Genomic DNA, 14,174 nt, shown 5'->3' with positions numbered 1-14,174 from the left:
TAAATATGAATTATGAAATTAATTTTTTTTATTTTTTATGATAACTAAATAATTATTTTAGATTCTATGAAACGAATAATATATTATCAATAACAAAAAATTTTCGATTAATAATAAGTAGGAATAAATATATTTTTAAAAACTTAATATAATATAAATACTATTTAGTTAATATTATTTTATTACAGAAATGCATAGGTTTCAAAACAACTGGCGCTATCTAGTAGATATTTACAAAATAATAAGATTTAAAGTAGTAAAATAATGAGTGTATGTAGTAATATTTATTTGAATCAATTTTTGATACTTAATAAAATACTTTAATGTAAACAATTAAATTTATAATTTTATTGATTATTGTACTAAAAAAATAATTATTATAGTCTGGATTAGACACATACATTATTATTGAATATTACCTGTATTGTTTATTGAAGGCTCCGTCTTGATATATTTGCTTTGATTTATATACATATCTGAATTCTGGTTTAAACTCGGATTAAGCTGAGATACAGGATTTAAAAGTTTCTCTAAAACATGAATTACAAAGATAAATTTGATTTTTGCACAAAGTCAATTATATAACAATATCCCAATTTTAAAATTATTCTAAATCTGTAGTATAAATAAAAAAAACAAAAGTTTTATTTTAATCATTTAATTAAAAAAAATTACTCAACATTAACAGGATGAGAAATTGTAAAACCCACTACTAAACAGTGTTTGACTAGAGGGGGAACGCAGGGGAACGGAGTGCTCCAACTAATTTTCAGAAATTTTAATGTCTTTCTACTATTATAACACTATAATCATAACGCTCAGCCAGTTACAGGGATGTTCTTTTTTTTTAAAGTAAATAGAGTGCCCCTTCTTTAATTTTGCCAAGTCGAGCACTGCTACTAAATGTAATATACTTAAGATATTTAAAGGGGTGATGATACACATCTTAATATATGATATAATCTAATTATAAATGAGGATTTGAAAACTGGATATTCCCTTATTTAATTGAAATGAATTGATTTTTAGCTTAACAACTTTTTTCAAGAGCCTGGACAGTTAACACAACATTTATCTCTACTATGAATATGTTCTTTCTAATCAATATTTCCCTTTATCTTTCAAGGTCTTTTTTTATTTCATCGAACCAATGATTTCTATATAAATGGTTTCCTATTTTTTACCATTATATAACTGTTCTAATTCCTTCCTTTTTTCTATTCTTAGTATGTCCATAACATGATAGTCTTTGTCTTTTAATAAAATGTATCAACTATGACACTATTCTTATTTAAGAGTAGGTTTCTTATATTGGAAAAATATATATTTTTTAAACTATCATACATAATAATAAATAAAGTCAAATTTCTAATTTAAAATATTGAATTATATAATATAATAAAAAAATTAGAAACTATGAAACCAAAATTTAACATAAAGTTGGTTTATGTTGTTTTATAATATATATTGTTTAAGTATAAAATACTAAATACTAAATGTTTTTAATAACTATATTAATAAATTAACTAATAGGTTATATATAGAAATAAATAAATAAATGCTTAGCCTAGAGTGTTATTATAGTTTTAATTTAAAACCAGTTTTATTTTATAAATATATTAATACTCTAGTCTGAGCATTTATTTATTCATTTATTTATATATTAATTTATGTGTATAAAACATTTACTAATTTTTATTTTTATTTAAGTTTTTATTATTATTTTATTATTTAAATGTTATTATTTTTAATAGTATTAAGTTAAATTTTTTACATTTTTATTTTCATTTTTTATTTTTGTGTACAATTAAATATTATTTGTGAGTAACATTTGTAAAATAGATTTTTACAAATTATTTTTTTTTTAGAAATTTTCAAAATATTTACTTTAATATATTAAATTGATTCAAAATATTAACTTTACACAATAATTTATAATTTATTAGCACATATTCTGCTATCAAAGTATATACCTGCTAGCAAAGGATTAGCAGTAGTTATATTAAACTTCTTTCCAGCATTTGAACGTTGCAATTCTTGAAGTAAAGCAACAGCTGCATGATTTTTGTTACCCGTTGACACAACATTGTTATTATTTTCTTCCTGAAAAACGGTACAATATTATAGTAAAACTTCATATTAAATGAATAAAGTCTGCTAAGTCATGCTAAGTCACGGTTATTTTATAATTATTTGTATTCTCTTTTGGTAATATATTTTTTTAATTAAATAATGATTTTAAGAAGGATATTTTTTAAATATAAATAAATAAGGATAAATATTTAATAAATAAAAAAGTGGTATATTGAGATACAGGTACTGTATGAATCACTAATCATTATTATTTTAATATTTTAACTCATGTGGCACTACCATTGTACATTTGTTCCTTGTATTAGACTTAAAGTAGGTAAATATATTATACGTGTATTAAACATGGTTTTGTTGGATAATAAATATTAATTCTTCAGTAAATATTTATATACATTTAATTAGGAAAATGATGATGAATTTTGTGATTATATTATAAAAATGGTTTTATGATTATTATGAAGAAATAATATTTATTGTCAAACCAAACGGTAGGTATTATATGATTGGGCGTTATACATAGGTAATTTAATATACATGAAATCTGTGGCGCCGAACACGTATTTCAGGTAGTTCAACTGAACTGCCTAAAATTGGAATGTTAAAAAAAATTATAAATGGTAGTTAACAAAATCAAATTAATTATTTTATATATTATTGGCAAATGTTTTCTATCTAATGATAAATTTATTTTAGATATTTAAAAAAAAATTTTTTTGGGTATTTTGAAGAGGTGGTTAATTGGAAGGGGTCAATCTATTAATTTGAACTGGCAGTTGCAGTTTCATTTGATTACTTATTTTTGCATAAAATAATTTTTAAATCAATACCATTAATCAAACAATAAGTAGGATTTATTGTAAATTGCATAATAATAAATATGGGTTTACTTTAGATAATAGTAAGATTTCAAAAACATTATAATTTAGACTTTATAAATCATAAAAATGTAATTTATAATATATTTCCGAGTACATTTGATAGAAATTAAGACATTTCTTAAAATAAGAAGTGACTAACATTAAAAATTTCTTTATTTTTCGGAAAAGAATATCTAAAATAATAATTTTAAAATAATTCAGTGATGAATAATTACGAAAAATTACATTTGAATTAATCACAATAAAAAAAAGAATTCAGAACTTACTAGACTACTATTTACTGTATAAATATTATACATATTAATTAGAGTACCACTATTATATAATATTTATATACTATACATTCCATAATACCATCTGGAAAAATCAAAATGGCAACCATATCATTTAAAAATTATAAATGATTAGATATTGATGAAATTGAATACTGCGATAAACAATTTGCTATTATTTTACTGTGATTAAATTTAAGTACACATTTTTTTAAACGTTATTTATAATATAATCTGATGACTAGCGAGTTTAAAATATATTTTATAATAAAATATAACAATAATACACAATTGTGTAATAAATCCCGTGTTAGTATTGATTAAAACATTTTGTTTTTATTTTTCTAAACAATATTATTAAATACTGAGTTTAAATATATGTAAAAATAGTGAGAACCCAAATAAAAATTATGTAAATGGTAGTTTGGTGACTTCTTAATTCGACACAGATATTCTAAAAAATAATTAAATACATAAGTATACTATTAGAGATCATGTACAGAAAATTTTCTACACATTCTATATTTTTAAATAGTTTGAGAGTTCATTTCGGATATAACTATGGCCGTATACCTTTATGTCACAATTGACAAAATCGAAAAATTGTTCAAGTAACGCCGATGAATCAGAGAGCTGTTTGAAAATGTCATCATCGCCGGAATGTTCACCGCCATGATGACCACCAGTTCCACCATCCAATGCGGTGCCCAGTTCGGTGGATATTTCAGATTGAAGAAGTTCGCCAAGATTAGATACTTCGTTGCCCTTTAAAAATAAAATATTAAGTTACTAAGCTCGTAACTGGTGTATTATTTAAACTTAACAAGACTTACTAGACATTCAGTAAAATCATCAATTTTAGTTTCGGCCTCTGGGCACCAGAGCAGCACATCGTCCATGAAAGGCATCCCTGAACTTGAAGTAGCCGTTGTTCGGCCAGCATCCGCAACAAAATAGGGTGGAAATAGACCAGGTGGAACCGGTTTTGGAAAAGTCTGGATTATTATGAAAGAGTTTTGAACCCGCACTCTTTCAATAACTAAAAATTATACAACATTTCAATGATAATATAAAAATAATCTTATTAAAACGTATGTATATATTATATATCAAGTTCATATTATCAGCAATGTTAGTAATATATTTTAATAAACATATTTATAATTGCTAATTTATATTACCGAAACAATTTTTAATTTTATTCAGTAATCCATCAATAATTCAGTAATATATTTTAATTTCATTATGGTTTTAATAATAATGATAAAACAGTTTTACATACCAAAAATTAATATTTAAACTCAAGTAGTTTAATACTATACTACATTATAGTTGGGATTTTAAGGAAACAGGAATATTTCATTAGCAGTTTAAAAAAGTTCCGTATAAGTAACAATGAATATTGAATTCGTAGACATAAACTATAAATATTTTTATCCTACCTTAAAATAAAACTTAATGAATAGATTTTGACTTATAAACGGTGAATTATGGTATATACTATTATATTGTTTCGATTTGTATAATTTTTTTTTGCCGTGTTTTTGTACACGATACAAATATTAAACATGTTTGGCATATAGCAGTATTTATAGTTTTAATAACAACAGGAAATAAAAAAAAAAATTAGTAATGCAATAACGTTAAATTCGTTTAAACATCAAACATGTTTAAGTTTTTAATTTAATGTGCGATAGTTCGACTAACTTTAATAGTGAAAAGTAAATGCGATTGATTACATTATAAAAGTTCACATTTTAAACTAGTGACAATGATATATTTACACAATTTTATAGTTAATACACTTCAATAAGGTACTAATTATTATTTTTAATGATATTTCCTATGTTTTAATGATTTAAAAATACAATCGTTTTAATAGTAACCAAAATATTATGTTAAATAATATATTTATTAAAATAATTACAATATGTACCTACCCATACAGAATCTTGAATAATCAAGATTTACATTCTTTTATATAAATTTACGTTTTCACCCATTAAGTAGCTTAGTGTTTACCTTGGAAGATTATCATACTAGTAAGCTACATCAAAAATATTATCTTTATTATTTTTTTTACTAACAAAAAATATATTCACAATCTAGTGCTATAGAATAATTAGTATGATGCATATAAAATTTAGAAACATTAACACGTATTCTAATCGTCCTCGACCAAGCCACAACAATTATCAATTATCATGTAATCTAAAAAATGTTAAAATTCAATCTCAATAATAATTTAATTTTAAAAATTAAATCTTTATTAAAAATTCTTTGATAAAAAAAAATAATAATAATAATAATAATAGTAATATATATTTATATTTATAGTATAGGAATTTATTTCTTAAGGTGCATAATTTTGAAATTAATATGAATTATCTATGTCAATCTTGGACCCGCGTCGATTTTTGTCAAATATAAATATTGAACCATCCACAAAATAATTTTTAACAAATATTACATTTTAATTACTTCAAAATATAATAACCTTTATAAACATGTGTTGTATATATACAACAATTTATATACACCATTACATAAATATGTTCTAATAAGCATTAATACTACGAAGGTTTTATTTATATTTGTATAATAGATACCTATATATTTATATAACAGTATTAAAAAAAAAAAAAAAAAAAAAAAAAAAATGGAAAATGGAAAGTTTTATAGGTACGTAGGTAGGACTTAATAAAATACTTATATGAATATACATACGATCATACAAGTAAAATTATATTATGAAATAAATTAATGTTAAATGTTAATATATTTAAATATTATATCTTAAATTTAATGAAAAGCCGACTTTATAAAATAAGAACAGTTTACAATAATGAAATTTAAATTGTATAAAATTAATTGTACCAAGGAAAATTTATTTTAATAAAAAAAAAAAAATAAAAAAATAAGACAGTAGGAAATTGACAAAAAACAAAATTTCTCTGATAAAAAAATCATCTTAAAGAAAATAAACTGCCAACAAAAATTTCCAGATTAGTAATTTATTTGTATTAACATATTCTATTAAATCCTTAAATCTATATCAGTTTATTGTTGTCAGTTTTTATACTAGAACCGGAATCTAACATTTTCATACGCAGACATGATATTATATTGTGCATACATTCAATTTATCGTAAAATCACCTCAATTCATTATAATGTAACTGTATATATAATATACATGTGTACATGAGTACCATAATTTTATAATTATATAAAACTCGGAATTTCGAGTTATTCACGAAAATATTCGAGTTAAACAAGATTTTTCGCATTGTTTAAATAGGAAATTCTATAGACCGGAAAAAAAAAGTTAGAGGTATTAACGATTTCTAGTTAAAGAAGTTCGAATTAATTAAGTTCGACTACGTTATATAATATTTTTAAACTGAGATATTATCATTCACTAGGGCAGTGGTTCTTAACCGGGGTGACATGGACGCAGTGTAGGGGTTCACGAAATCTCCAAAAGAAAAGGAAAAAAATAAAAAAATAATTAATTTTAATAAAATTATATTATTGCTATAACATCATAACTATCATGTGAATAGCTTACCTTTAAGTTTGTGTCTTTATATTATTTAGATCCGATAAATACGTGCAGTATTTTGATTTGTGTTATCGAATTATGCATTATCGATAATCTTATTGATTTAACCGGGGTCGTTAGTCAGTTATTTTAAAGTCGCTAGATATTTAGTGTTATAGCTCTACAACTCTAGAAGACAATATGACAATATTTCCACCATTAACCCTCAACTTCCTCAACTTTGCAAAAACCACCAGGGCCTAATTTCTCATCAGTTTTCATACAAATCATTATTATTTTTTTTTTAATTTGCAAATTTAAACTTTTAACTGACAATTATTATTGAACCCTGCAACTCAAATAAATTGTAGGTGAACTTAATATTTTTCTGTTTACTGTATTTTTTTTTTGGGTTATTTCAAGAATTATTCTAAAACATACAGTTAATATTATTTATTATTTTGACATTAGGGTAACACGTTGTTTTATTCTAGTGGCTAAAGGTGACATGGACGAGAAAAGGATGAGAATCACTACACTATGGTTTTCATTTTTGTTTTATATCAAAGTATAGTATACCATCAAGTATACAATAAATACAATAAATAAAAATGTTTAGTTATTACATATTTAGGTTAATCAACTTAAACTACAAGTACTTATGCGTGGATATTAGATTATTATTTTCTTTCTTGCAGGTATGTTATATAAATAAGGTGTGATCATATTATCAAAAAGTTAAATTTTTTCAAAAAAATAAATAAAAAAGCGATTTAAAGACGATGATTTTCTACAGAAATGTGTTAGCATAAATTAAACAAATGTTAAGTATTGAATATAAATGTAACACTATATCTATACGATTATGTGCATTTCGAATCCGAAAAAATACATTTTATATGACCTTAGAACCAGTATATTTCCATGGAAATATTTATCTCGATGAAATAATATAGTTATTTAGTTTTATAAAATTATTTACTAAATAAGATTATTGCAAACATTTCAAATAAAAATTAAAAAATGCATGGGTATTAGAAAAAATGCGTTATATTCGTGCACGTTCGACATCATCAATCATGGTAATTCGAATATTTAACGATAAAATTACGGTCGTCCACGTTACGATTCAAATTTTATCGGAACGAATGTTAATGATAATATTGTTTTTTCACAACTTATCTGCGTTACGATATACGTAGATGTTGACCAAGAACGAAGACGCGTGTATCTAAATATGTATTCACACATGACGAAAATGGAAACGTCTCTTATTACGTTATGCTTAAGATTAACATTGATTATATAGAATAAATATTTTATTAATGGTAATCAATAAACAGAATAAAGGTTCAAAATAAATCGTAAGTGTCCACAATTCACGGTAAGCTTTCGGATCAGTCAGTCTTAGTAAACACATGAAAGCCAAAGTCATAAGATATAGATTAGAAATAATTTGTAGGTAACACACACGGTTAGCCGGTTACCTTGACGTAACGGCTAGGACAATCGAAAAATCGTGTCCAAAGATCGATACATAATTGTAGAAAAGAAAAATAAATCGTTATTTAATCTCATCGGAAGCTCATGAACGGGGGAGAGTTTTTTTCAATCCATTTACGCTGAAATTTGCTACAAAATCTAGAATTTCTTCAAAACTTTTCATTTATTGGCGGAGAAGTTTCAGACATTCGCGGGTCGATGAAACGACGGAATAAAACACGGGAATTATAAACTTAACATTTATCATACATCATGGTCCATAGATTGCACGCTCACGTAGTAGTTTGATTGAGGTGGTTGGTAGAAATTCGAGCAATCTGTTTGTTCTTTAAGTTGGACAATAAAAACACGGTTAGTACTATTCGGTACTATCGATGTCCGCCAACGGATATACTTTACGAATTCGGTAGTGTTCATAGACTTGTTTTTCCATCTACTCGTCACGAAAATAGCACTCAAACAATGTTTACCTTAAGTGAAGAGTCGTGTTCGTTCTTCATTGCTCGTTCAAATAAATCGATTTCCACTTTTCTTTGGAGTACATTTTTTCGCGCCTGAAACGAAAAAGAGAAAATATAAATTTCCGCCATCGTAACAACGTACTCTAACGGATTGTTGTTGGTAAACGATGGCGTGACACTGAGCGCACCGTGTAGATCTCGCTCTTACAAGTGTGCCCGTCCGACTCGTTTGTTATTGTTTTTATTTTTTGAGGTTACCCTACGGAACGTTATCACATTATTATTTTAATTTTTATCAACATTCAACAGTTATTTGCAATTGTTATTATTATTATGTTTGTGAATTTAAAAACGTTTCACTTTCTACTATAATTCACTTTGGTGTTCGATGTTAATATCGTCTAGTCTCATGTTATTTACATTTTAGAATTTGTAATTCTTAGTTATTTGGTAGGTTTATTCGACCTATGATCAGCGCCCCCGGGGAAGGGGATTCGTTAATCAGTTTTTTTTGACATTTTATGGATGATTATTTTTGATTTTAGAGACGCAATGTCATCTAGCAGTAATGACGAATTGGACATGACGTCACCCTCATTCAATCCGACCAAAGCACTGTATTCTAAAAATGTAAAAATGCTTAGCGATACAGCTCAACCACTAGATAACATTTCAAAATTTGAACTGACTGCTTCTGGAGAAGTTAAAATCAAAGCAGAAAAACCTAGAGTAATTATTAAATTGCCAGTATAGTGATAGTTAAGTTGTTTTAATCAGATCCTTGAATTTTATAGAAACTCAATGAATACCATACCGAAGCTGAACCGATAGAACGTGATTTAAGTAGAGGTAAATTCTTGGCATATAAGTTTTTTTAAAATATTTAAAAAAAAAGTCTATTTTAGTCGCTAGTACATCTCAAACAACTCTATTACGAAGGAAATTTAAACCGAGACGCACTGTATTAGCACGTATGTCAGAAATCTCTAAATCTCGTGGGCCATTATCACGTATTGCCACATTTTGTCATAGAAAACAACGGGTTAAAGTTTATACACGGTCAGCTGCATCTGTTAGAGGTCATTGTGAAGGGTACATTTCTGCTTTTGACAAACACTGGAACTTAGTCATGGATGATGTAGATGAAGTATGGACAAGAAAAAACAAATACAAATCATTAGCTATCGGTAAGGTTATCTCTTGTAAATTATAATTTTCAAGTTATTTTAATATTTCTTTTCAATACTGAACGTTTTTGCTTGTATTTAGTCCTTATAAATGTTTACATTCTGGTATAATCTACTACTAATTGACTGTATATTCAAGTATATGGCATTTTTATGTATGTTATAATTTAACATTGTTACCTAGACTTAAGTTTAAGTTTAATATGTAAGTAACTGAAATGTATTTATTTATGACAAAAATATATTGTATCATAAAACTAAATATAATTTGTGTTAAGTATAAGAAACGAATAGTTAATAAATATTTTATTATAAAAAATATAATTTTTATTTTTCTTTACTAACAGAACATATAGCTTTTATATTTTATCCATTTTAAAACTATAAGAAAATAAATTAATTAAAAATTAATATGTAAACCAGTATCCAATAATCAAAGGTGGGCATTAACTAGTTAAAAATTTAAATTTATGTTAATTTTTTTATACTTTTTAACTTAAATAGTTAGTTTATTTTCTAATAAACTTTTTAACTTGACTAGTTTAATTGACAGTTGAAATCATTTTGCTTTTCACAGTTGATTTAAAAATGATATATCAAGTTAAACATTTTTGAAATTTTTCGTTTGTATGTAAATATTAATATAAAAATTAAATAATCATGTAAAGTAAAATTGTCACATACACTGTACATCAAATATCATATTAGATTTTGTAGGTTGGAGGTCCACCTTTGGGAATTGAATTCTGGCCATGGATACAAAATGTTATGTATAAAGAATTTTAACTATAAAGATAAATAAACATAGTAGTGAATGGTCCCTTAAAGTACAATCTCATATAATTTCTCAAACACTTGTGCCATTCCTGTATATTATGATAAAAAAACAATAACATTTTTTATCATAATTTAGGAAATTAGATCTTTCTTAAGAATGCAGTCACTTTTTATATGATCTACAAACTAATAAAAAAAAAAAAAAAATAAAAAAATACATTAACTTTTTTTTAAACTGAGTTAAGTTAATATTTTATTCTTTATTAACTTTTAACTTATCGAGTTGATTATTTTCATTAACTTGCCTATCTTTTCCAATGATACTACTTTGCTATAATGACCCAGAAGTGGCTACAGTTAATCATATTTTGTTATTTTACATACAATTAATAAGTAACAGGATACAATAATTATACATATTTCTATGGATCACATGCTAAAATATAAATTATGTATTAATTTTTTCAATTCTATCAGTCAAAAATCATCAGAATGTTTAAATTATTTTAATAGCAATTATCACATTTCTTATAAGAAATCTCAAGGCTCATTAAGTATAAGAAAATATTTAAGAATATTAAACTCACATTGTTGATATACATGTTATACTATAATATATACTAAAAATAATTAAGCCAGAAATACGGTTTCATAAAAAGATTAATTTAAATTAAAAGTATTGACTATTATTTCTTCTTAATTAAAACAATTATTATTAATTTCTTGACCTTGTAATTATATTATTCTTAATAATGCTTCTAATACTAAAAGATACTTAATTATATTTTTAATTTTAAAAGATAGTTATCTAATAAAAGTTTTAAGGTTCATTTTTATTTTTATATACTTGTTAAACACCTGAATATACTTAAAAAATAATTGAACAGCTAGTGTTTCACTTAGTTTTTAAATTGTATTCATTATAAATCTAACTTTAAAGTTCATTAAAGTTACAATTTCACATATTTTTCTGTAATATTTGGATTTTATTATTCAATACATCAATACACAATACAACGTATACATACATTGGTTTTATAAAATAAATTAAACATATTTTAATTTTTGTTACTATTTTTAAACACTTTTATTATAAATAAGGAATAGATACTAAAATTATTTTTTGTCAATTGATATGTATTTATTTACACGCAATACTTATAAAATATGCATAATAAACTTGTTCACCTAAATTCGGATCACTGCCCTATTGATAGTGCTGCTAACGAAAAAATTACCATTACTGAACACTACTAAGATATAATGCATTATTTATTATTTGTGTACTAGTTGCTTCTATCTACATAGTGCGTTTCAATTGAGTCGATTGTTTAACCTTTTAATAACCTAGTGGGAAGTAAAAATATATAATTCTTTGATCATTATTATTAACATTTATGACTTGCAATTACACAAATGACCAAATTAATAAAAACAATATAACAGTAAAAATAAAAATACATTGTCAAAGGAAGATTAATAGGTATTAAAATGTTGATAAATATGTGTTTGAATATAAAACAATAAAAAATATAAACAAAACGTGTAACACCATTCTCATCTAGAATAGGTTAAAATTACTTGTGTTAAGATAACTGCACACACTTGTTTTTATGTTATATGAATTATAATAGTTTTTATTATGCACAATAGATAATATTATACAGTTGAATTTATTCTCATCAGTATTCTCTAAGGAGTTATAAGTTATACGGTATTAAATTTTTATTGAACATCGAATATATTGTTCATAATATTCTACGAGTATTTAAGTGTTTAAATCTTTAATCATACAACTAAATAAGTATTATTGTGTTAAAAGCACAATTTTAAATTATTTTCAAAGATCTAGAAGATTAATGTCTATGTTCAAATAGTTGTTATATAATAACAATGCAACACTAATATTAATGTACAACTGAATACAGATATACACATATGTACACTTCGTGTATTTAATATTAAAAGGATTTGAGCTTGAAATCTGTTAAGGTCAATATTTTTCCTCTCTACGTAGAAAAAATACATATTCAAAAGGTGTGATACACGTATAATAATGTCTACACGCAAGACGATTTGTGCTATTGAAGTTGAAGGCTGTTGCATTGAAACCCACCCTATCATGAAAAACCTGTTTACTAGACGTCGTTAACATTGATAATCTGAAGAAAATAATTAAATTATCTACATGGTAGAGTTGCCCCAATGGTTTCCGGTAGTTTTCCATATAATTAAAAACGATCGATGATAAATATCTTGGCCAAATACGGGGTAAAGGAACAACTATGAAGCATTTTGTATACTTCTGATGTTACGCTTTATAACGGTTTATTTGTCATTAAATAATGAATTCAAACATTATCTATTAAATTTAATAAGTATGCAAAAAAAAAATCAATATTTTTTTATGTCTTTGTTATAGTTATCTCTGAAAGTAATGTTCAGTATTTTTGAAATCTTTTAGCGGACAAAAAAAAAATTGAGATAGTTTATTGTTTTAAATTAATTAATTTCGATTAAACAACTCGATGGCTATAGAATTTTGTAGACAATTGCTCGTTGCACTGTTTATTTTTTTTCTTAATTTAATATTAGAATGCTTTACGTCAGCAGTTACATGATTTTTTTATTATTGAAATTATGAATAAAATAACGATTATATTTAGGTTTATTTTTATTTTTGCACACGCAAATTTTTTTTTTAAATTTTATCGACCTTGACACAGTGCGTAGGTTACGGCGACGAGTAAAATATTTTTCGTTTAGCCGTTGAGCAATTTTTTTTTTTGGAGCATTTTCAGTATTTTTTCAGCATTTTTTTTTAATGGTAATATTGATTATAATAGTAATTTATAGGTACATAATATAAATAAATACACTTTTAAACGTGAATGCCCTCGTGAGTTTTTTATGTTTAAGCGTGTATCGTGTATGTGATCAATTTAATAATTTTCGCAAGAACGGCGGTTGACGGCCACATGTTAACCTTACACTGGATACCTTGACAGTGTTAGCTGGACAATTTTGTAGTTATTATGCAGTTCATATCCAGTTTGCGTAGTTGGTGACCTTAGCTAAATGTTTTTTGCTATGTATTTGTTTTTTTTACGATTTATTTCTAATTATTGTGTAATGTCAAAAATGATGATGATAAACAAAACCGATTATGGTTTTTTTTAATTTTCTTAACTTCTATTATACTACTAATACATTTTTTTTTTTTCGTAGGTAACTCAATAAAAATGGACCCGGTGGAGAAACCTTACACCGTTATCAGAAGGATTCGAGGACACCAGGTATGCCGAAGGCATATACCGCGATTTTTGATACGAGGGGAACAAATAGTTTTAGTGGCCAAATGTTTCAATTGAAAAAAAAAACAAATCAATATTATACTGTGTAATGTTTTAACTGGGAGCTTAAAAAACAAATAACATTTACCCGGAAACAAAATAGTCT

General features: G+C 24.9%; 2 protein-coding genes across 3 annotated transcripts in view; one reads left to right on the top strand and one right to left on the bottom strand.

Moving 5' to 3' along the window:
- Positions 1-14,174, bottom strand: part of LOC112679243 (ecdysone-induced protein 74EF) — a 97,730-nt gene that overhangs the window by 54,971 nt on the left and 28,585 nt on the right. For both annotated transcript variants that reach the window (XR_003148188.1, XM_025548960.1), the window contains exons 2-6: positions 8,761-8,844; positions 4,078-4,283; positions 3,818-4,009; positions 1,974-2,103; positions 420-530 (exon numbers count right to left, since the gene is read on the bottom strand). Coding sequence is in view for 1 of the 2 variants with exons in the window: in XM_025548960.1 (XP_025404745.1) it covers positions 420-530; positions 1,974-2,103; positions 3,818-4,009; positions 4,078-4,152 (508 nt within the window). In the remaining variant the exon portion in view is untranslated. The remainder of the gene's footprint in view (positions 1-419; positions 531-1,973; positions 2,104-3,817; positions 4,010-4,077; positions 4,284-8,760; positions 8,845-14,174) is intronic.
- Positions 9,043-14,108, top strand: LOC112679244 (U7 snRNA-associated Sm-like protein LSm11). The gene is made up of 5 exons (XM_025548962.1): positions 9,043-9,201; positions 9,297-9,480; positions 9,546-9,600; positions 9,657-9,938; positions 13,944-14,108. The coding sequence occupies exons 2-5, from the start codon at positions 9,304-9,306 to the stop codon at positions 14,084-14,086; spliced, it is 657 nt and encodes a 218-aa protein (XP_025404747.1). The 5' UTR covers positions 9,043-9,201; positions 9,297-9,303; the 3' UTR covers positions 14,087-14,108.

Source organism: Sipha flava, unplaced genomic scaffold, assembly GCF_003268045.1.
Source record: "Sipha flava isolate LNK unplaced genomic scaffold, YSA_version1 133_pilon_pilon, whole genome shotgun sequence".
NCBI lineage: Eukaryota > Metazoa > Arthropoda > Insecta > Hemiptera > Aphididae > Sipha > Sipha flava.
Note: the sequence above shows the minus strand (reverse complement) of the source record. Positions and strands in the feature narration are given on the sequence as shown.

Coding starts and splice junctions, on each gene's coding strand:
- LOC112679244 (XM_025548962.1), top strand. CDS start 9,304: ATGTCATCTAGCAGTAATGACGAATTGGACATGACGTCACCCTCATTC. Junction 9,481..9,545: donor TCAAAGCAGAAAAACCTAGA/GTAATTATTAAA, acceptor TGAATTTTATAG/AAACTCAATGAATACCATAC. Junction 9,939..13,943: donor ATACAAATCATTAGCTATCG/GTAAGGTTATCT, acceptor TTTTTTTCGTAG/GTAACTCAATAAAAATGGAC.